At 45.4% G+C, this 24,510-nt stretch overlaps 1 protein-coding gene across 1 annotated transcript in view; it reads left to right on the plus strand.

Annotated features, from left to right (window-relative positions):
- Stk32b (serine/threonine kinase 32B) overlaps nt 1-24,510 on the plus strand; it is a 250,280-nt gene that overhangs the window by 57,385 nt on the left and 168,385 nt on the right. The window contains exon 2 of the mRNA XM_052736050.1: nt 7,499-7,554. Within this exon, the coding sequence (XP_052592010.1) occupies nt 7,499-7,554 (56 nt within the window). The remainder of the gene's footprint in view (nt 1-7,498; nt 7,555-24,510) is intronic.

Raw genomic sequence — 24,510 nt, forward strand, 5'->3', positions numbered from 1 at the left:
AGTTCCCTGTGCAGAAGGCAGCAGAATTGATGTGGTTTTCTCCCTGTCACCTGTCACCCTTACCAATCTGCTGCTCAGCAACTGAGTCAAAACATGTCAGTGGATGTTAAAATCATGCTGGGCCCTGACCCCTGCACTGTTCTTCTTCCAAACAAGGCAGATGGTCAGCTCTCACTTGTCAGAACGTCTATGGTTCAGGTATCTGAGGAGCGTCCCTTTGAATCATTGTCCTGAGAGCTGGGAACTTACAGGGGGTACAGTCACATGACTTCCTGTCCATGTGTTGAAATCAAAGCTCTGGCTCAACTCTACCAGGCTGAAGAGCAGGTCCAAATTCTATTCCTAAACTTTGTGTCTATGACTCTGACAGCTGCAGCTGTGTATACCACTGTGGAATGGCAGGTGCATTAAGTGTGGGCTGGAGCTTCCGGTCACCCACTTGGCTTTCCTTCACTGGCCATTCCCTCACTCCATTGTGTTGGGAGCTCTTGTGAGTACACTGAGCCAAGTAACTGTTCTCTCCCAATGTGCAACCACACAGAACCTTAGAATGGGGCCAGATTTGGAAATGGGTTTTTGCTGGTGTAGTTGAAGCTTCTTGGATCTAGGCTGAGCCTCAAATGACGTGACTGAGTAAGAAGAAAACGGAGACACCTGGGGAGAAGCCCTGAGAAGGGAGAGGCAAGGGCTGGAGTGATGCAGAGCGCCAAGAACTGATGATGGTATTAGGGAAGGACCCCTAGGGTCTCCATGGAGGGCACAGACCTGCTGACACTTTTGCTCTGAGTTTTTTGCCTCTTGAACTGTGGGGTAATTAATTCCTGCTGTTTTATGCTCCTTGGTGACAATTTGTTAGGGCTGTCCTAGGAAAGTAATAAATACATCAAGGTAATTTTAATTGCCAACTAGAATCCCCATGGAGAGGGAATCTCTGTAAGAAACTGTCTGGATCAAGTTGGCTTGTGGATATGTCTGTGAGGGGTTGTCTTGACTACATTAACTGAGGTTGGAAGACATGCTCACTATGGGTGACAATGTATCCTGGATTGAATAAGAGCAGAGAAAATGAGCTGAGCACTAGCAACATGAATTAGCCCATTGCTCTCTGCTCGTGATTGTGGATAAATGAGACTTGCTACCTCGACTTCCCTGCAATGAGAGGCAATAACCTTGGCAATTAAACCCTTTTCCCTTAAGCTGTCTTTGTCATCATATTTTATCACAGCGCTGGCAAAGAAACTGAAGACATCAGACACACAGGGAGGAAGGACAGATTGACAGTTGAGTTTCTCAAGCTCACCTGGAAGCTTGTCTTATCATGAATTTTCCACCAGCTCTAAATTAATTTACACCCTAAAGTTTCTACCGTACTCTACCCATATGAATTAGGCATGCAAATTCCTGGCTGCTCACAGATTCAGTGTTCTTGCTGATAAGAGTGTAGACTGTTAGAAAAAAGGCTTGGGGTGTTATTAAACACATTTATCAACAAGGAAGCAAAACACTTTTTAATAAGGCTGAAAACAGTGCTGCGGCTCTGTGAAGCAAATCCCAGCTTCTCTCTTCATGGATGGGGAGTGGGGCATGTAGGCAGAGCAGGGCCACGAAGACAGTCTGCACCAAACACCTAGCTTTGACTTCCTGCAGCAGCCCTGCCAGTCAGCATGGACACTGGCCGGGAACAGACTCTCCAGTGGAATTTCTCAGCCCTGGACATGATTTTGAAAGAGACCTGTCTCACCTCAGGAGTCAAAGGTGGAAGAGGGTTGCACTCAGGGCCAGAGCCCACAGAGCTACAGAACCACTGGGATCGGGATATGCTCACAGTTTCCAGGATGGATCTGGTAAATTCCAGCATTGGATGAAACACAGTGTGCGTGGTGAGCTCAGGGGATCTTTCCAGGAATCCCCCCAGATACCAACATCTTCAGATCCTCAATTTTCTTACACAAAACTGCAAATGCATCTCCCTATTTGTTTTAAGCCAGGAATGCCCAGCCTGCAGCCCATATGCCACATGTAGCCCAGGATAGTTCTGAATGCAGCCTAACACAAAATTCAAAGTATATTTAATGCATTTAGTTTTTTGTTTGTTTTGTGTAATTCAATTGTGTGGTTTGGGGGCATGAACTTTGTAGATGGCCATGCCACATTGCAGTGCCCCACAAAATAAACATGCATGTGCTCTCACAACCGATGGGCCACAGCTTGAACACCCTGGCTTTGTACAGCTCTAGATAACTTCAGTTAGCTCAGAATGGATGCTATTGAAGTGCTTGTTACACTATACTGTTAGGGAATCCTGACAAGAAAATAACCTGTCGACATTTAATACAGACACATTATTTTTTTCTTCCCCATGTGCTGGTCAGCTTTAACTGTCCACTTGACACACTCTTGGATTACCTGGGCGGAGAGTTTCACTGAAAGATTGTCTATATCAAGTTTGCCTCTGGGCATGTTTGTATAGTGTTGACTTACTTCATTGAAGACCTGTCCAATGTGGAGGGCATGATTCCCTAGGCAGCAGAACCTGAACTGTGTAAGGGTGGAGCAATCAAGCTGAGCACAAGCAAGCATGTGCATTCTTATGTCTCTGTTTCTGACTGTAAATGCCACATGACCAGCTGTCCCCAATTCCTGCCCCCTTGATTTCTCGCCTATGAAGGACTGTAGCCAGGAATTTTGAATTAGGATAATTCCTCTCTTTTTTAAAACCAGGGTATTTTGTCATATCAACATCAATGAAACTAAAGCATCCCGGTTAGCCGAGTCCCTGGATGGTGCTCAGAGCACTGGCTGTCCCTAACGGAGATCTAGCAGTTCCGGACTGGGTGAAGACCCTAAGCCTATGACTTTGAACTAAGCCAACGACTTGCTGAGAGACAAAATCAACACCCAAACTGTCATTTCTACTCACCATGGATGAGGACACATAGTGACAGCCTTCCGGTCTGGAACTGAGATCTGCAGTTTTAGTGCCTGTAGCTTTGACTCTTATCTACTCAGGAGCTGACCCTGGTGTCTATTGGAGGGGAGGCATGAAGCCCCGAGTTCCACACCCAATACCACATAACTGAATGTGGCAGCAGCGCATGCCTATAATCAGAGGCTCAGAAGTTCAAGGTCATCCTTGACTATATACAGAGTTTGAGGCTAACTTGGGCTACGTGAGACTGCCTTGAAAGGACAGATGCAAGGAAAGAAGGAAGGAAGGAAGGAAGGAAGGAAGGAAGGAAGGAAGGAAGGAAGGAAGGAGAAGGAAAGAAGGAAAGGAAGGAAGGAAGGAAGGAAGGAAGGAAGGAAGGAAGGAAGGAAGGAAAGGAAGGAAGGAAGGAAAAAAAGGCACTAATTTGACTGCATGTCTTTTCAAGTAACTTGGCCTGTCACCCCGGTTTTCTCACATGGAACTCTCCCTGCCCCATTGGATGCAGCCTGCTAACCTCCAAGGCCACGTTCTTCCCTCTATACTTTCCTGGCTCTCTGTGGCTATCATCCCAACTCAGTTTCCCTGCAGGACACACCGCAGCAGGAGTTGGGTCTGATTGCTCACTATAGGCAATCTATAGGTAGGGTGGCTGGTGAAGGGAGGAGACTTCTGAGGCCTGGGATGCGATCAAGGGCCCCAAGGGTTAAGCCCTGCAGGCAGAGGGAGCCAGGCTGGAGCTGCAGGAAGCATGGCTGTAGACAGGCAAGGAATCCCATGGGAATGCACCTTCAGAGGGTACAGGGGATGCTGGAGAACATGAAGTTGTTTATCCACACTGGTAGGCTGCTGAAGAAACTAAATGGTTCTGGATGCTCAGCTCTAGAGAAGTAGGGAAGAGAGACAGAGGAGTCTGCTGGGGGTGTCAGACCCGTGACACACACGGCAAGGATCCAGTGGATCATAGCCAGTGCCTGAGTGGCTGGATCTGTCACCAGAAAGCAGTAGGTCAACAGATGTCTGGAGCCAAGGGAGAAAGATGTGGTCAAACAGGTGTGCAGTGTTGTTTCTTAAATGATGTCAGAAAGCTGTGTGTGTGTGTGTGTGTGTGCGCGCGCGCGCGCGCTGCGCGCGCGCTGCGCGCGCGCGTGTGTGTGTGTGTGTTGGGGGAGAGGGGCTTCTCGATTTTTACACATGGCTTACTAAAAACAGCTTTAGTCAGTGTGACATTCTGGCTAAACACAGATAAACACAGGTGAGCACAGGCTTCCTTCAGGGGTCCCGCCCACTGTGGGCAATGCCATCCCTAAGCAGGTAGTCTAGCAGGCTGAGCAAGCCATAAGCAAGCTAGTAAGCAGCGCTCCTCCATGGCCTCTGCATCAGCTCCAGCTTCCTGTCTTGAGCTCGTGTCCTGACTTCCCTTAGTGATGGACTGTGATCAGGACATGTAAGCTGAGACAAACCTTTTTCTCCCTAAGTTTCTTTTGGTTGTGTTCACTGTAGCAATAGAAAGCCAACTGCCATACCCTCACAGGCTCATGTGTCTGAACACTTGGTCCTCAACTGGTGGCGATGTTTTGGGAGACCATGCAGTCTTTGAGACAGAGGGCCTAGTTAATGGCATAGGCCTTGGGGGCTGGGGCTGGAAGGTAACAGCCTGGCCCTGCTTCTACTCATTCATGTTTCCTGTTTGGTACCGTGTGAGAAGCTGCAAGCTCCTGATACCTTAGACCAGCCTATTCCAGATACCGAACCTTCCCAGCAATGATGGACTGTCCCTCCTGACTTAATGAATCAATGTTAAACTCTCCTCCACTCTTTCTGTTAGGCACTTGACAAGGTGTTGAGAAAAGGAAGAATTATTTTTATCATACCTAGTGTTAAGAGGGGACACAGAGTTTAAGGGACGTCTCTGAGACCACCCAGTTGCTGAGTGATGGGATTCAATCAAGGTAACTTGGCCTCTGTACTGATGGTATAAAAGGCTACCCTTTAGCTCCAAAGTAAGATCACAATGGAGCTCCAAATCCGACGATAAAATAGGATTTATCAACCTTTCCCATGTGCCTTGCTCTCTTATCAAAAGCCCCACCCCCACCCCCACTGCACAATAGCATTGTTTTGTTTTCTGATAGGGATAAGGGGCTGCTCCTCATGCAGGGATTCAGCATCTGAGTCCTGGCAGTTCCTAAGTCATGCCTCTGGATAGCTGGCTCTGCTGCGTGGAGGGCGGAGGGCAGAGACCCACAGTGACATTGACTTTCTGAACCAGGGAGGTGTTTGTTAAGCGAGGCACACGTCCCAGCACATGACAGCCACCTGAGCTGTGGTCCACGTCTATTGCTTTCTTTTTCTCCCTCAACCTCTAGAGAGTGGGTAAGAGGAGAAGTATGGAATTTATGGTTTCAATAAGTTATTCTGAAAGTAAACAGAGCTGGGTTAAAGAAAGGAAGTTTTGCTAGTTAACTGTTAACCTAGCCTCTCTATTCTAAGCACGTCAGGCATTTGACAGCTCACTAGATTCTGACTTTGGCTTGGCAAAGTTTAATATACAAGGAACGAATTGTGTTCATTGACTTCCCCACACCCCAAGTTCAATTATGCAGTGAGCTAATCAATCCCCTTCATCTTCGTAAATAGCATGTCTTTCCTAGTTATTGAGAACTGGCTGCAATTCAGTCAAATGCAAAAATATTTACCAAAGACTTATTATGCACTTGGCACCATGAATATGGAGATTAGCTCACTCAATCATCCCTTCAGTTAATGAGTAGTTATGGAGTGCCGCAGTGTACTAAGCAAGGTCAGGTGCTAAGGGAGTAACAACAAATAAAATAATCATGACCTTTGACCCCAGGTAACTCAGAGCCTAGCAAAGAAAAATGATCAAGTCCTGTTGAGCTATTCAGAATGATGTGTTCCGTGGAAGTTACCATGCTACAAGACTGCACGCTTAGTTGGAAGTTAGGCCCAGTCCCCTCTCAGGACACAGGACACAGCAGGGTGACAAGTGGACAGTCAGAGAAGAGCATTAGATGGAAAAGGGACAGATTTACTAGAAAGGAAGGGGCAGCATGAGGGTGGGTGTGGGAGGGGTAGGACAGGGACCATGCAGGTCGGGGAGGAATATGGTCTCCATGGTTAAGACAGAGGGGTCAGGACAAGGGAGTCAGCAGGGGACAGACATGATTATCTCCCTTATTATATGTGCCCCAGGGGAGGGTCAAGGGGAGGTTTGAAAGGCCATTGTAGACATTAGGTAAAAGGAGCAGGTAGAAATCAAAGGAGCCTCAGGATGGACAGATGAAAGAGTACAGAACGAGGAAAACTAGACCCATGCTGATAAAAGACTAAATGTGGGGTTGGGAGGGAAAGGAACCAGAGATGAATCCTTGGCTTTGGGAAGGTGCCACCCAGCCTAGGGTCTTCTGGACCTACTGAAATGGGTGGTCAGCTGAAAGATGGCACAATTCTGCCTGGGGTCTGTTGGATCCATGAAGTTCAAGGTAGGTTTGAATCCCCAAGAGTATTCTAGGGTAGGCATCCATTTAAACTACCTAAAGGCCAGGGATACTTTGGCAGGCTCTGGCATGCCACTAAAGGCTCTGGAGGCCATGAGAGTAGTTGTGTGACAGAGAGTGACAGACTCCAGTGTCTAACTCCTGGGAGGGAAAGTCTGAGCATCAGAAGCCATTGAAGGGGGCATTTGAGAGAGAGGGCTCTGCCACAGAAGCCGGGTGTAGCTCAGTTGGAAGAGTGCTTGCCTGGTATGCACGAAGCCCTTGCTTCAATCCTCAGCACCACACAAACTGGGCCTTGTGGTATATCTGTAACCTCAACACTCCAAAGGTAGAGAAAAGGGGAAGTCTGGGTTACATGAGGCCCTGCCTGAAAAATCAGAAACAGGAGGAGATAGGGATCAGGGACACGGAAGGTAGAGGATGTTCATGACAGTCAGCGGTATGGCTGTACACTGCTGATGTGCTTTGGAGCAGAGGTTGGGGTAGAGTCCAGTCAGTAAGGGCTAGAGGGTAAAGACACAGAAGCAGCTAAACAGGGGCAAGGAGTGATATGATTCAGAGTGAGAGCAGGCAAGTGGTGTGGGTCAGTGTGCTTGGCCTGTAGGAGCCTTAACGCTGGGGGTTAGACAGACTGTCAGGGCTTAGACAGACTGTGTAAAAGGAGCCGACTGTGAGATCGCAACAGCAGACACATGTAAGCTGTGGTCTGACCGTGAGAGCACTGGGGACACCAGAGGGGTCCACAGTAGGGACAACTGTCCTTTGAGAAGGGAAAATACATGTGAGAATATGAAATCAAAACAGCTGAGCGTTTCTGTTGTCACCTACCTTGGTCCCTACCAGATGTCTCCTCCTGTGCATCCATGGAGAGATTTTAACTGTGTTTGGGAGAAAATGGGATGTCCTTCATCGGGCAGTGCCTCAGTCACCAGGTGCTGATAGGAGTGGACAGAAGCCAGTGGACAGAAGCCAGCAGAGCAAATGGGTAGTACATGGACACCATGTCCCAGAGCCAAGCCTGACCTGACTGCCTCTTTCTCCTTTTTCACAGTCAACTTTGACCACTTCCAGATCCTGCGGGCCATTGGTAAAGGGAGTTTCGGAAAGGTAAGAACAATTTAAAACAAACAAACAAAAAAAATGAAATATGAAAGTCTGGTTGCTTGAGCGTGTGTGTGTTCTGTGGGTCTGGGTATTTCCTGTCGACAGAAGATTTCTACTTGGTAAATCTGAGACATGAAAGGAAGCCTAAATGGTTTCCTTGGACTCTGTATTTTACTCTGAAAACAGAATTAACCACAGGGTCTGGGCTTAGGTGACTCCCGGTGGCAATTACTTCAATATTGCTAATACAGGTCTTCCTTGAGGGGAATGGATGAGGAGAGTGGATCCCTCCTCCAAACTTAACATGAAATGACTGTTTTTGGCTCTTGGATATTTGGATTTTACAAAAATTTGCACTTGTGATTCTTGACTCTGGGAATGAAGGCCATAAAAATTAGGAGAAGATAAGGTTTTTAGGGGAAAAGAGGTTCCCCCTAGCAAGCCCTAATCGGTTCCCTCAGAAACTTCTTTTGGCAATAATTGTTCTAAGTACCTTTGAAAAGCCAGTCACTCTGTTATACTCAACTGCTATTATTTACTTTTTATGGGTGAGGTGATTTAGACTCAAAAGCTTAGACCCAGTAACTAGCAACTGTGTGCTACTTTTCTTACAGCTGAGACAGACTGCCTGCTACAAAAAACTTAAAGAAAAAAAGATTTATTTTGGCTCATGGTTTCTGTACACCACGGTAGCAAGAGCAGGTGGTGAGGGCATTTTCACTTCTGGACAGACAGGAAGTGGGGATGGGTGTGGGAAGGGGTGTGACCACTTCCAGCAGCTGAGGATGATGGGGGAACAAGCACCCTTTGTTTGCATCTCGTGATTGAGAAGTAAGCTCTTCTTAGAGGAGGGCAGGGATATAGCTGGAGGCCACAGTGTCCTTGGGGTATGCCAGGTACTGACCGCCATTTTACCAGTGCATGTGGCCTTGAGGGAGCAGGAACGTATCATCCAATGGCGTCGGTGGACCGATGTGTGGACCAGCCTGCTCAGTGGAAACCCCATTCCTGAGATAGAGGACCTCCTTTATAGGGAGACTTTTCTGGAGGTTTTCCCCCTTCACTTTGGCTTGTGAATCCCCAATGGACCTTCTCACATAGCCCTTCTGAAATGCTGTGTTGAGGCTCAATTCGCTTAGCAGAATGTGAATGATTTGATGCCCAGTTCTGCCAGTCTAGACATAACTGCAGGCATCCTGGGGCAGCAAGGCCAACCTTCCTTTTTACACCGCGTTTGCAAGCTCTGCAGTACATATGTATAAAAATGTTAGCTGTTTGTATCATCCAGTGGATTGTACCACTTGCTCACTGAACCTCTTTGAGTCAGAGGGGCTTCCAGTGCACTGGCAGATCAGCCAGTGTTTACAGAAGGGACTCGTCCTTACACAGCATCACTGCACAAACAAGAGATCCCTGTGGAGTCACCATTGACAGAAAGCAGTTGGCTCAACAGTGTTTATAGCTGGAGGGTTTCTCTCTGGGTCCTGCCAAACCCCCGCAGTCCTGCAGCCCACCTATAAAATAATCACTCGGACACTTATATTACTTATAAACTGTATGGCTGTGGCAGGCTTCTTGTTATCTAGTTCTTCTATCTTAAATTAACCCATTTCTATTAATCTATACCTTGCCACGTGGCTCGTGGCTCACCGGTACTTTACATCCTGCTCCTCATCGAGGCAGCTGGCAGCGTCTCTCTGCCTCAGCCTTCCACTTCCCAGAATTCTCCTCTCTCTTTGTCCCACCTATACTTCCTGCCTGGCTACTGGCCAATCAGCGTTTTATTTATCAATCAATCATCCACAGCAAGTGTTGCTGTGATGGTCACATCCAGCACAAATGCTGCTCCAGAAACATTGCTCCTTAAATAGCTAGTTGTGAAAGTTGGTTTGTAGCTTCCAGGGGATTTTATCAGAAAGTCTTCAATCTGCTCAGAGCTGTACATCCTGGTTAGTGTTTGTCAACTTAACAAAAAAACTGGAGTCATCTGGGAAGAGGGAACCTCAATTGAGGAATGGCTTCCATCAGATTGGCCCATGAGCATCGTTTTGATTGATATGACAGGTCCCAGTCCACTGTGGGCAGCGCAACCCCTGAGCAGGTGGTTCTGGGTTGTACAGGAGAGCAAGCCAGTAAACAGCCAGGGTCGTTGCTTCAGTTCCTGCCTTCAGGTCTTTTCTTCTCTGGATAATGGACTGTAACCTGTAAGCTGAAATAAGCCCTTTGCTTTCCCAGTTAGTGTTGGTCAGTGTTTTATCCCAGCAACAGAAAGCTAACCAGGGCAGGTAATGTCACCTATCTCCACTGTTTTGTGCTTTTAGGGCCCTTTCTTTATTGAAATGGCTAAACTCCCCATTACGAGTTGAGAAATCATGAGGAGGGGCAGCTCTGTTTTGTCCTTAAGGTTTTTCTTTCTTCATGTGTATGTATGGGCATGTGGTGTACATCCAAGTGTGGGCACATGTGTGGGGGTGCGTGTGTGTTCACACCTATGTAAAGGCCTGAGGTTGCCATCAGGAGTCTTCCTCAATCACCTGACCTTATTCACTGGGGCAGGGTTCCCCAACTGAACTCAGAGCTCACTGATATAAGGCTAGTGTGACTGTCATCTTGCTCTGGGGACCCTATGTCTCCACTTTCTGAGTGCTGGAAATACTGGTGAGTTGCCATGCCCACCTAGCTTTTTCCTGGGCTCTGGGAATCCCAACCCCAGTCCTCATGCTAGCTCCCTGTGGTGCTGTAACCGAGGAGCCCCCTCCCTTCCCTGGCTTTGTTTCTGAGCTCAGTGGGGAAGAAGCTGCTGCTTCACTGTGAGGATGAAGCCATCTCTAAGTTTCCCTGAGACCTCCTTTACCACAGCAGGCAATCCCCTTCCTGCCATGGCACAGTACTGTGGCAGGCCCATGTCACAGGGGCTGTGAGTGAGTTCACCGAAGACCAGACTGATGGAAAAGAAGGATTTGATGAGGGACGCTAGAAGGACTGTGGCAACCAGTCTGCAGAGACGAGGTGGAGCCCCGGAGGCTGGGAGCTTGTTTGTAGATTGTTATGAGGGAAGTGGTCAGGTCTCATCAGGGCGGTCCCTTTGAGGATGTTTCTAAGGGAATGTTTATCTGTGTGAACTTCAGATTTTAAATGATCAAAGGCTTCTTATTAGGGTGGATTTTTCAGTAGCATCTGACTGGCCTAAGTTGATCACAAACAGACTGTGCTATGCTAACTCTTCTTAGAGGTAACAGCCCTACACAGAGGCTGCAGTAGCCTTGTCCTGACCCCAATCTGCTATGAGGCCAACCAGCTTTGTTCTGGGGCTAAAGCATCTCAGCATAGCTATTTCCCCAGGTCAGTGTCAGGAGTTTGGAACTCTGTGGCAGGGTTTGTCATGTCTGCTTGTTGAACTGACACATGCTTTCCTTGTGTCCGTTGAAATAGCTACCCAGCGTCTCTCATTTGAGAGTGACATTGTTTGGTTTTCAAATTTTAAAGCAGCCTTGCATAACTCAGACAAATCCCAATTGGATATGCTACTTCCACCTTTTCCTATATCACTGAATGTGATTTGCTAACATCTCACTAGCGATGACCATCTCTTTGGTCTGGGATGATGAAAGGCAAAAATCTTAACTGGGTCCCAGCGTTCAACTCTCTGCTTCCTGACTGTGGGTGCAATGTGACCATCTGCCTCACGCTTCTGCCACCATGATGAACTGTGTACCCACAAACTCAACTAAAACAAATCCTTCAGTGAGTTTTTGTTAGGTTTTTGTCACAGCAAGAGAAAAGAAGTGACACAATGTTGTTGTTCAGATCTGTGTCTTTGCTGACTTGTTCATCTGTTTTGAGACAGTTGTGTCCAAACTCTATGACTCTGGGATTGTCATTTCTTGCATAGACTTATGCCACTGTGTGCATCTTGCTCTTGGAGGTCTGAAGTCCTGGACACACACCTTTCTCACTGTTAAAGTTCCCAGGATGAATAGATCCCATTATTACAAAATGCCTTTTCCATCTCCACTAATACTCTCATTTTAACTTTTATCTTCCCTGGGATCAACATAATTATTGCCATCTATTTATGCTACTGTTTACATGGCATGTATTTTATTTATTTTCATTCTGCCCCTCACATTAAAAATAAATACTGTGAAGACAGCACACAGTTAGATCTTGCTTTTAAAAGATCCGTTTCACAAACTCTGCCTTTTTAGTTGGGCTGTTCATGTGATTTGTGGTTGATACAGTTCTGGGAACTGTTTGGCTTATATCTGGTGGGTTTTTATGATTTTCTTTATCACCTCTCTTTTCTTCTTCTGTTTCTTCTATCCTGTATTTTTCAGATTAAATATTCAGAACTGCCTTTTACGTTCTCTAGTGAGGTTATAGCTACACTTTCCTGTGCTATATTTTTGAAGTGTTGCTCTAGGAATTAGCGCACATCTCATTTATGTCATAATATTTCCCTACGATCCGGGGACACGGCAGTTGTTCAGGTCAGTCTCCACCCTGTCAGCCCTTCACTCGAGTTCTCGCATGTACTGCGATTTCTTAAATCTCGACAGATGATATTAGAGGTTTTTGAATTTAAATTATATACTACTCTTATGTCTCACCTTTCAAAAAGTTTAGTTTTAAATATTTTGTTAACTTTTGGGAGGTTGTGATAGACTATATCTTGGTGGAAACATCTGCTCTACAATAATTTCTTTTGTGGCTTGTATTTCCTCTCTTTTCATCTATTTAGACCATATTGACCATTAGAGAGCTACCTCAGTGAGCCCTGCGCACTCAGCCTCTCGTGTGGGCATGGCGTTCCCATCCTCTGTATTTCTCAGCTGGACTTCCTGCTGTCTACCCACTACATGTTCCCTTTAGGGGGGTCTGTGGACCTGAGGCAGAGCTTGGATCATACCAGCAGCTCTTCATCTCTGGATGCCTCTGAGCAGCTGTGGCCCAGAAACCTAGGAGGCTTGCCCTTGACCCCTTTGATGCTAGCTGAACTTAACAGTGAGAGAACACAGCCCGGCACACAAGAACCCTGCTGCTGTTTCCCAGCCTCGTGTGCTGATGCTACGGCTCAAAGAACCTCGAGGCTCCTCTTCCAATTTACACCACAGTTGGGTTTCATGGCTTTCTTCTGTGCCCTCCTGTCATTGACAGTTTGGGTCTTGAACCCTCTGTAGTTCTTTGTGACATGCTGTTAGACATGCTAGCATGTGGCATTGCGATCTTTCAGATTGGCTTTATTCTGTCATCCCTCGACAATGTCTGCCTTTTCTGCCTCATCCTGTCCTGCTATTTGGCACATGATCTGGCTCCTGGCACCTGCTGTCTTGGGTATTGATGCCTTAGAAACTTACGGTTATAGTTCATCTTTTGGAAGTCTCGAGCTTCCTGACATCTGTTTGTAAGTCAGAATGTGGCAATGTCTTAAAGACGCTCAAATTCTTGGGGAATACACATTAATGTCATGTGATTGGGATGCGGTTGGCTTACTTTCAGGGACTAGAAGGTAGCTTTGCTTGAAATACCAAATAACGGCCACTTTTGTGGCCAATGCTGATTAAGTCTTGAGACTGCTCTTTGCTGTAACGGAACCAGGCTGCCCCAGGGCGAGACCCATCTAACAGGAGTGAATGTTTGGAGCTTTGCTCTCTGTCTTGGGCAGGCAGTCTGTCAACATTTATTAAGAGTTCACTGTGAAGGATGACAATTGCCTGGTTATCAGCAGGTGCACATGCACACGGACTTTGCAGCAATCACGTTTCACATGCATTCTGGAAGCAGCCTCACTTCCTATGTGCCACCAAAGTAAAGAGCTTCAGATTACTGAATTTACAAAGAATTAGCCTTTAAAAAAAGAACCCATTTGGGTCTGAGTTCTGGGGTGGTTGAGGTATAGCAGATAGGTTTCTGGACACTTGGTGAAAATGCTTTAGATTTTGGGTGAGTCTGGCTCATATCAGCTGTAGGCACCTGGGTCAGTGAGTGAACTGACACTCTCAGCTTGGGTTCATGTTTCTAATGTAGATTGGGAATGGAAGGTCCAGAGGGTGCTGGACTCCCATTGCTGTTCAGCACCCTCCTTATGGGAGCATTATCCCTCCCTTCAGAGGACACACCCCCTATCACTGGAATCCAGGGTGGCTATCAATCACCATCTTTGTCACGTACCCCCAGAGATGGGTATGTGACAGGACATGTTTGGACCTGGCGATGGGCTGAAGGCTCAAAGGCTTGTGTGACTCAAGCCCCACCATTCACATCCCTTCAGTGGAATCTTCCCTTAGGTGTCAGAGAACAGGCTGACTGTGTGTGTGGCCCATACACCCACAGGGGATGATGCTGAAGGCTTTTCTGACAGGAAGAGAGAAGAAGGCTCCAAGCAAAGAAAGAGACAGGTGCAAGCTGGAGAAGTTGGGCATCAGGTGGGCAAGCCAAGCACTTACTTCAGTAGCACCTTGTCGGCTTACCACAGCCCCGGGCCTGCTGATGACTCCGCTCCCTCTGGACTCCCTTTGACCTCTGATGGCTGAGCAGCAGAAGCGAGCCCAGGGGGAGGTAGGCCCTCGGCAGGGACTTGAACACCAACAGGGCTGAGTTCTTTTCAGGAGAGGGTGGAGAGCACTGTGGGAAAAGCGACTCAGGAGTTCCCCTGGAAGTGATGGGTCCTCTGCATGAGGACTGCAAGATTGAAGTGAAAGAAACCAAAATTCCTAGACTGCCCAGAGGTAGTCTGTGCATAAAATCACAGAAAGTAGCCTGAAGTTATACAATAATAGCCCTCCATGTTCCCCAAAGGAAGATTCTTTATAAAACTGAGCTGGCATTGCTCCGATGATAACCCGCACTCAATATTGCCTTGTCATGCTTAGACAGGCACTCCTCATACGCAAGCCCAGGGCAGCTATTTCATCCGAGGTCCACAAAGCTGTGTATAAATGCAGTGTGGAAAAGCACTTGATTAGAAGCAGAAAAACCAGCTTAGTATTCAGACAGCAGCAGGTCTATCCAAGAGTTCTGCGTTGAGGACACTTGTAGGTGCAAAGGCCCTGTGGTAAGCACAGAGGTGTCAGTAGGCACACAGGGCACACATGTCTGCCTGATGCAAAGCACCATCTCTGGCAGTTGGGATGCAGAATATGTGGTTGCTCTGTTCAGGAAACTATGTCAGTTAATTAAGTTGTGAAGTAACATTTTGGGTATGAGCGTTGGCTCGCAGTTTTGGCCCAACTACAAGCCTCTGGGCAAGTTGCCGGATGTCCTCGGCTGCTGCTCTTATGTCAGAATCCTTTTTAGAAAGCTTGAAGGAGATGCTTGCATGAGGCATCCTTGTTCTCCCAGACATAGCAAGGAAGGATGGAATCCATTTGTTTGCAACGAAATATTTATTCCTTTCATATTAATTAGTGCGTTAGGCTGGAGGCGTTCTTGGAGGACAGTGCAGCCACAGGAAATGACTTAATAAGTCACTAATTGCCACAGGAGATACAGGCTCTTTCCTGATCCTTCCAAGCTCTGACTGGGGCCAATGACACTTCCCTGCCAAGGATGCTTACTTCCTCAACCAGAAGGCAGGCCTCCCTGCTCATTCACATCTTCAGCATCTTCCACAGTGAACGATCCCTGGGCTCTGCCTCCATTCTAGCTCACCCAAAAGGGCACCGGGGCACAGAGGCACAAGACATGGATGATGCATCTTTGTCAGAGAGAGGGTTATGTGAGGATGAGGACAAGGTATATCCTTCAAAGGTAAACCTTCATTGACCGGCTTCTTCTAATCAGGCCACCATGTGCCAATAGTGCATTCACTCATAGGTGAATGCACTGATGAAATTAGAACCCTCATGGTCAAGTCACTGCTTCATGGCATCACCATCTGGGGATCAAGCCTTAACAAATGAGTCTTTGGGGGCATTTTGTACTCAAGCCGTGACAGCTCTGGAGGTCATGATTCTGAGATCAAGGTATGGCCAGGACTGCTTCCCCTTTCCTGGTTTGCAGATGGTCTCTTCACATAGTCATGTCTCAGTGTGTGGCTATGTCCTTACCTCTCCTCATGAGGACCCCAGGGAAGACTGGGTGTGGGCCACCCTGTGACTTTATTTTCCCTTAATGTCATCATCATAGGCTTCTCTTTAAACAGCCACATCCACACTTAGGACTTCAGCATGTGATTTGGGAGAAAACAATTTAGCCCATAGCACCAACTCTTGAAACACATCACCCAAGACCATCCATCACCTGTCTCTGTCACCTTTGACACCAAATATCCACGATGTCAGTTGAAGAGTGTCTCATGTAAACACCAGCAAACGTCAGCTGATGTGGCTCCCAGGCCAGTGAAAGGCAGTGTTGGTGTTTTAGTAACCCCCATGGAGGCCACCTTGAGAATCCCTCTCCACAGGGTTCCGTTCCCACAATGGTGTCCTATAGAACACAGTGACTAGGAACTGATATTTTACAATTGTCTTAATTAGGTTGCTATTGATATGATAAATACCATGACTCAAAACAACTTGGGAAGGAAAAAAGTCTATTTCTTCTTACAGATTAGAGTCCATTATGGAGGGAAGTCAGGACAGGAACTCAGGGCAGGAACCTGGAGGCAGGAACTGAAGCAGAGATCATGGAGGAACGCAGGTTACTTGCTTGCTCCTCATAACTTGTTCAGCCTGCTTTCTTACAACATCAGGACCAGCAGCTGAGGGTGGCACCACCCCCAGTAGGTAGGCTGGGCCCTCTCACATCAGTCATCAATCAAGAAAATGCCCCACAGGCCTGCCTGTGGTATTTTCTCAATTGAGGTTCTCCTTCCCATACAACTAGCTTGTGTCTAGCACTACAATAAAGTACAAAGTCGTGTGAGCTGCATGTGCTCTCTCTTTAGGGGGTAATGAAAAGTAGCAGGTGTCAGCAGAAGTGGCCTCCACAGCTCCCCAGGCATATTGGGGTGTAGAACCCAAAGGCTGAGTTCTGGTTGTCTGGAGATATAGAATCAGTAAGGTGTGGCACACACAGAAAGAGCCTGCTCAAGGAGTTGGTTCACAGGTTTAAGAAAGCTGATAAATGGAGATGCACCAGGAATCAGACACAGCAATAGGAACTGGTAAACAATGGAGCTCAGAAAGTGGTTAGACAGGCACTGAGGGGTCTCCACTTTTCACTCAGGGTGCTTGGAGGTGGGACTCAAAAGGGAGACACTGATACAGAGATAAAGCTGAGGCCTAGCCTCCTGGACCCAGGTAGTAAAGGACAGCTTAGGCTCGCAATGGGAGATGCAGCCCTGGTTCCTAGTTCACAGTGACTTCTGCCTTAATGTCACCAGTCCTTCTAGGAGCCTGTGATGGCTGAGCTGCCAAAGGGTACTGAGAGTCCTGGCTAGAAAGAGGGTAATGAAGATGTAGCCAAATAAGAAGTTTCTAGAAAGTTCTTATATATCCACCCAACCCTGGCTGCATATTATTGTTCTTTACAGAACTTAAAACAATAACAACAACAACAACCAAACCAAACAAACAAAGCCAACCAACCAACCAATTAACCAAACAAACAAATAAACCCCACAAAATTCACTGGTCTTCTGAGATTGCTGGGACGCTCATAAGTCAAGGCTGTCAGTGCTGGGGACATGAAGCCGAGACAATGCCCATGGGATGCTGGTGCTCTGTGGATTTCCTGTGTGCATCATCCTCTTGATGGCTCGGGAGCCTTTTCCACATTGCTGGAGTTCCACACTCTGGCGCACACTTTCCCTAGCAAATCTTGTGGTCTTATAACAGCTAGTGTTTGTTTATTTGTCTCAATACATCACAGTGACTAATGATAACCCCAAAGCCTAATTGATTTCTACTAATGAGAAGTTAATTGTGGCTTTGCCTTGTGGGCAGCTGAGGGTGGCTTTTGGTCAGATCCTTTGTTCTTGCCTCATTAACAATGATTTCCCATGGACACGACTTGGAACAGCCATATTGAGAAGTGTCAGTGCCTTTTAAGACCTAGTTTTAGAGTTTCAAGTCAGATATTCCAAGGACCTAGGCAGAGTGACTATAGGGGACAGTAATTACCTTTACTCCTGATCACCTGCCCAGCATAGAGGTCATGTGTAGCTTCTTTCAGTAGATCCATGGCACGTCTGTCTTGAGGTTTAGAGCCCGGAGGAGGCGTTCCAGGTTCTAGCCATCGGTGTGTCCATCATCTGGCAGTCCTTCTGTGCAGGTGCTACTGGAGCTATTAGGGCCCTGGCATCCCTAACCAACCAGACCAGACCAGCCATTCTCAATAGACCAATGAAACCAACTAAAGGCTAAAAATCAGAATAAGGACATTTATTCAACATGGCCATATTGACAAGAGCAAGAAATAAGGTAGTCCAGTGTAACCCCCAAGTTCATCTTTGGGGTTCTGACATAAGGTTTAGGCTTAAATAGAGAGACAGAGGTGTTTATATAGCTAAGTGGCCCCAGTCAAGGTGTGGTCCTGCCCGCCATTGACCCATTATTGTCTTGGGTCCAGTATCTTCTGGTCTGAAAAGTCAGAACTGTGTGAGATGACTTTATGCGAGACAAATTCCTCCTCTGGCTGGTACCAGGCTCCAGCCTTTTTCTTCTCCCAGCATGAGAATGTTGGGGAAATTCCAATTCCACGGGGACCATTGTTTGAATGGCCAATAGGAGGGTCACAAGTGTCTCTTTAGAATATCTTTTTTCCTGCCACCTTGGGTACACTTCACTTTCATTCTTCCATAGTCTAAAGTTTTCGTCGTAGGGGTCCTTCACCTTCCTGGGTTAGGTGAGTCCCTTGGCATCTGTTCCAGGCTACTGTGAGAAGGACTGGCTTATTTCCTGATTTCTGCCTCAGCACATTCAGCAGTACATAGAAAAGCTGATGATTTCTATGTGTTGCTTTTATATCTTGCAACTTTGCTGAAGTGTTGGTCAGAGCTAAGGGTTTTCTGGTGGCATCCTTGGGGCCTTATAACTATACGATAATGTTGTCTGTAAATAGAGATAATTTGAGGAGGTGGGAATATGTTCAGTTAATAAAGTGCTTTCTCAGAACCCAAGTTTTCCAAGTGTTGAGCATGGTGCTTTGGGCTTGTAAGCCCCACACTAGAGAGACAAGTAGATCTCTGGGGCTCCCTGACTAACCAGGCTGGCCTACATGGTAAGGGACAGGCCAAAGGAAGACCTTGTCTAAAAATGTAAAGGTAAGGTCACCTAAGGTTTTCCTGTAGCCCTCACACACACACATACACCAAAACAAAGTATAGAAAAACTTTTAGTTCATCTTTTCCTATTTACATTACATTTCTTTCTTTCTCTTGTTTTATTCCTGGGTAAAAATTCTAGCATTGTGTTGAATGAGATGGAAGACAGTTAACACCCTTGCCCGGTTCTCGATTTTTGGATGAATGTTTTCAGGATTTCCCCACTTAGTATAATGATGGCTGTAAGTTTTTCAAATATAGCCTTGATTATGTTGAGTTATGCTTTTTCTATTCGTAATTTCCCCAGGGACTTTTAAGGCCTTTTCTGCTCTACCAAGATAATCTCATGGTTCTTATCCTTGATTATATTTACATGTCACATTATACTTACTGATTTATTCATGTTTAGCTGTCCTTACATTCCTTTGATGAAACCAACTGCATTATGGTGTACAAAATTTTTTGAAACAGGGTTTTTAAATTTGTTTTCAAGAATTTCATTGATGATTATTTTGCATCTTGTGTACGTTTGGGAATTAAAATTTAAATAATTCATTTTTTTACTGTGTCCTTCACTGTTTGCTGCTATTATTTAAATCATGGTGATACCGGTTTCAGAGAATGAATTTGGTAGGGTTTATCTTTTTACCTTATGGAAAATTTGAAGAGCATTGATGTTTTCCTCCAAAGGTATGGTAGAATTCAACATTGAATCCATTGAATCCTTGGCTTTTCGGAATTAGGATACAATTGTTGCTTCAATTTTGTTGTTAGACATCAATGCATGTATACTATGCTCATGACTGGTGCTGCAGAGTTTGGACAACAGCTTCAGATCCCCTAGAACCAGAATTATGGATGGTTGTGAGCCACTATGTGGGTGTTGGGAACCAAACTCACATTTCTGCAAGAGCAACAAATGCTCTTAACTGCTGAACCATCTCCCCAGACCCACCGTTTTGGGGTCTAGATGATCTATCTACTGATGAAAATGGGTATTGAAGTCACCTTTTATTATTTTGCCTAGACTTTCCTATTCTGTTTTCTTTTTCAGGCTTCTGTTTGCTTGGAATGTTTTCACTCTCCTTTGACTCTCAGTCTGTATTTTGCCAATGAGGCGTATTTCTTCCAGGAAGCAAACAGTTGATTTGTGTGTTTTGATCCAGTGAGGTAGTCTTCATCTTTTAATTACATAGTTGAGGCCATTTATATTTATAGTTTTTAATTAAGAAGTATTTGCTGATTCTTTTGATTTTGTTGGTTTTTCTTATTGAATTGATGTACTTTTTCTCTCTCTCTTACTCATCTCAGGAGATTCCTGGATACCTGAGTTAGGCATATTTGACCCTTTTCCAGTTATGTGATGGGTTATTTCTCTCTTTATTTCTTTCCTATGCATTCCACTTGTGACCACCTTTCTTCTTTAGCTCTGTGTAGAATCCCTTCAGATATTTTCCACAGCCCTGGCTTAGTGTTCATAGACAACTGAAGCTGTGTTTCTTATAGAAGTGATTTCTCCATCAACTTTGAAAGATAGCTTTGCTGGATATAGCATTCTTGGCTGGTAGCTATTTGCTCTCAGAACTTGCATGAGGTCACTGTGTGCTTTTCTGGCTTTTCACATTTTTCTGAGAGGTCCAAGATCCCTTTGATGAGTTTCCTATTGTATGTTGGGTTTTTTTTCTCTTGTGGCTATTAATATTGCATCTTTATTCTGTAGTCTTAGCATTAACTATGGTGTGATGTGGAGAGATTCTTTTCTGGTCATGTATGTTAGGGGTTCTTAATACCTGCAGTATTGTGGTCCATGTCTTTCCCTTGGATTTTTTATTTTCTCTTCTGTAATATCACTGAGTAAGTTTTCTGTGCATTTAGTTTAAACTCAGCTCCATATTCTATCCTGTGATTTCTTAATCTTTTGGTCATGTTTCAGAATTCTTGAATGTTGTGGCCACACTTATTTTTTATTTCTTGGTTGCTGGCTTAATATAATATTTCTTTAGTTTTGTTTCCAATCCTGATATTCTTTCTTCTTCATTCATCTGCAATGATTTTCACTGTTTTGTTCAGTTGGTTTATTGACTTTTCATTAACAACATTTCTGAGCTTTTGGTTTTTTTAAATTTTTTTCATAATCTTAATTTTCCATCCATGTTGCTAACTTTGCTATCCAGGTCCTGAATTGACTTCCTGACTTTATTTGTTCTTTTTTGCACCCTCTTTGAGGTTATTTATGATTTCTTAAAGTACACTTTCAAATTCTTTGGCATTTTGATCATTTTGTTATCTTTAGTTTGCACTATTGAGGAGTTACAATCTTTAAGATCAGTCATATTGTTTTTCTTTTTCTTATATGTGTCATGTATTTCTGTTTTGAAATTGGTGAATTAAAATTGGGCAGCTCTGAGGGAGACAGCTCACCTCCCAGCTTTTCTCTGTTGAGTGGTTTTCTGTCTACTACAGCATTCACAGGACAGAATTCACACCTCTTCTAGCTCTCATGGAACTACACAGGTTTTCGAAGTGACTCTAAGTTAGTCATCAGGGGAAAAAGGCTCTTCCTGAGACCATGCATCTGCTGATTTGTTGCAGATCTGTTGAGATGCAGGACAGTGCTGTCTTCAATCTACCATCTTCCCGTCTCCTGTTTGCTTTCCAGTCCTCTTCCCAGAATGCAAATTAGAAGCACAAGAAACAAGAGGCCCTGATTGGTGACATTATCCACCCACTGCTGTCTGCCTTCAGACATGGTCTCAGGGCTTCTGGAGCCAGCTTGAATTCCCACCAGGCAGGGCCTCTAGAGGCCTTTGTACACTGCACAACTGCTTCCTTATACTCTGTCTCAAATTTACTGCACAATGAAGAACCACAGACCTTTAACTTCATGTCATTGATCTCACTGCTTGGAAAGACAATATTTGGGAGGTTTAACAGCACACCCTATTTAATACATTGGGATTCAGGTGCTATTTACTGTCCTTGGACATTCCACTTCCTTGATATTCTGTAGATTCTATCTTGGGGAGTAGAGTGTACTTTGAATGACTCAATTCAGACAGAGGAATAGAAGTAGGTTCAGGCTTTCCCCCACTATCCTGTATCTCCTCGAACAGATGCAGAGTGTGTCTGAGCAGAAAGGGGTCCAATTTCCAACAGAAGAACCTCTGGAGGAGCCAGGAGAAAAACCAGAGCTCTTCAGTCCACTTCCATTGACCCACTGTCTTATTGCTAGCATCTTTCACCACATCATTTCCTCTGCTAGGCAGTGTCAGTGGTGATAACAGGTGGGGAGCTGGAGGGATGGGGCTTGAGTCTTGAACCTGAAGAAGGGACTGAAACCCGCCTGTATTCATTTCTTGTATCTGCAGAGGTGGGATGGAAATGGCAGCTATGTAGAGTGAAGAGCACCTACTAGATCATGCTTTCCTGGACCCTTACATGATCTTATTTGGAAATACACAAACAGCCTCATCCCCTGGGGCAACATCCCAAGACACCTACTCAGTATCTGAAAACTCAGATGGTGTTTAAAACTTTATACACACACACACACACACACACACACACACACACACACATACACACACACACACACACACACACACACACACACACACACACACACACACATACAGGCAAACATGTCTGCAGTAGAGTTTACTATGTGATGCCAATGCAGTGTGAGATTAACAACAGTAATAATAAAAACAGACCAAGTCTAAGGACATACTATAGTAGAAGTTATGTGAATAGGGTCTTTCTCTTCTAAGGTATCTTCCTGTTCTGTATTTGCCTTGCTCTTGTGATGATGTGAAATAGTGCAGAATCACCTGATGTTATGTGAGGGAAATGGTATAGGTGTTGTGATACAGGCTGGTTCACAGGGTTCAGCTGAGCACAAGCGGTGTTACTTGGTACCAATCTCTCTCACCACCAAGAGAACGTCTGATTGTTAGTTATTCCTCTACATACTCCCTCCTCTACCCTGCACTCTCATCCCCACCACATTTTTTCAAATTTTATTTATTCTGTGTCTTTTACATCATGTATCTTGATCCCATTCATTTCCGTATCCCTTTATATCCACTCTTTGTGCCTGAACACTCCCCAAGTAATACAAAATTTAAGAGAAAAAAAGGAAAGAGAAAAGAAAGGAAAAAAGACAGAAAGAAAAAAGGAAAATAAAAACAAATAAATAGATAGAGAAAAACTTTAAAAATCTTATCATGAAAGTTGCAGTGTAACACTGAGTCATTCCGTGAACACCTTTGTCCATATATCTTGTAATATGTTCATTGCAAAGAGTCATTGGTCTGGTTTTAGGTCTCTGGTTTCTTCTACTACCCCATCAATGCTGGACACTCACTTGGGCTCCTTCTGGATATCCTGTTGTTGCCCTGTGTTGTGGAGATCTTGTAGCTTTGGGTCTGCAGGTCAGGTCCCTTCACGGGCTCCAGCAGATAGATCACAGATGGGCTGGGTGATGGGGAGGGCTGTGACATATCCTTGGGTCTGGGCCTGGGTAGCTGTGTTCTCATTGACAGGGTGATCTCTGCTGCGCTGCCCAGACAGTGTGCAGGGCAAGCTTTCCCATGTGTTGCTGCTGGGCAAGGGTTCAGCTCCCTCACCATCTCAGCCTACTCCCTTCCTCTCTCATTTCTTCAGATATGCCATTCTATACCACTGAGAACCATTCTGACCCTCTCTCTCATGAACCACCATACCATACCTCTGCTCACACCAATAGTGTCCCTCTGGCAAATACTGCAAGGTACCAGGTGGTTCCATGCTCCCCTCCTCACCCTTTCGGAGCCCAGAGTGGAAGTCCCCAGACCTGTGAGTAGGTCTCTAAGGCTGGTGGTGTGCTGGATCATGCTACCTCATCACAAAGAGATCACCATAGTGCCCAATGCTCCTGGTTGATCCATTTGGCTGCATGGCTCGTGGTGGGGGTTTCTCCAGACTTCGGCCAGGGGCCGGGGGTTAGGGTACCCTTTGCCCTGTCTTGCTGGGCCCCACCCACTCCAGCAGCATGTTATGTGGGATGACCCCCACCACCACATTTAACCCTTCCTGTTCCCTTATGCCCATTTCCCCTTTCACACTATCTGCATTTTAGACCATTTTCTTTGAATGCCTCCCCAAGGACCCTAATCAGTTTCTTGTATTCTATCGATACTACAATTTAAACATGCATATCTGAAGATTTAAAGCTAGCTTCTGCACATGAGAATGTGTGACATTTGTCTTTCTGAGTCTGGGTTTCCTCCAGCACAATGATTATTTCCAGCTTTATCCATTTACCTGTGAATTATATAATTTCATTTTTCTTTATATATTCCATTGCATTGTATATGTACACATTTTTTTTTGTTTATTGACTTGCTAGCTGATGGGAATCTATATACTTTCCAGTTCATAGCTATTGTGAATAAAGCAGCAATGAACATGGATGAGCATGTCTACACCATGGCATAGTGTCCTTTGGGTATATGCCCAGGAGTGGTATAGCCGGATCATGTGGTAGATCTGTTTCTAGTTTTTTAGGAATCTCCACACTCATTTCCATATTGGTTGCACCAGTTTTTACTCCCACTATTATGAATGTGTTTCTATTTCCCACATCCACACCAGCATTTGGTGTGTGTTTTGTTTGTTTTAATCTTAGCCATTCTGACTATTTTAAGATGAAATCTTATAGTAGTTTTAATTTGCATTTCCCTGATGGTTAAGGATGTTGTACATTTAAAAAA

This window comes from Peromyscus californicus, unplaced genomic scaffold, assembly GCF_007827085.1.
Source record: "Peromyscus californicus insignis strain IS unplaced genomic scaffold, ASM782708v3 Scaffold_13__1_contigs__length_99412109, whole genome shotgun sequence".
Classification (NCBI taxonomy): domain Eukaryota; kingdom Metazoa; phylum Chordata; class Mammalia; order Rodentia; family Cricetidae; genus Peromyscus; species Peromyscus californicus.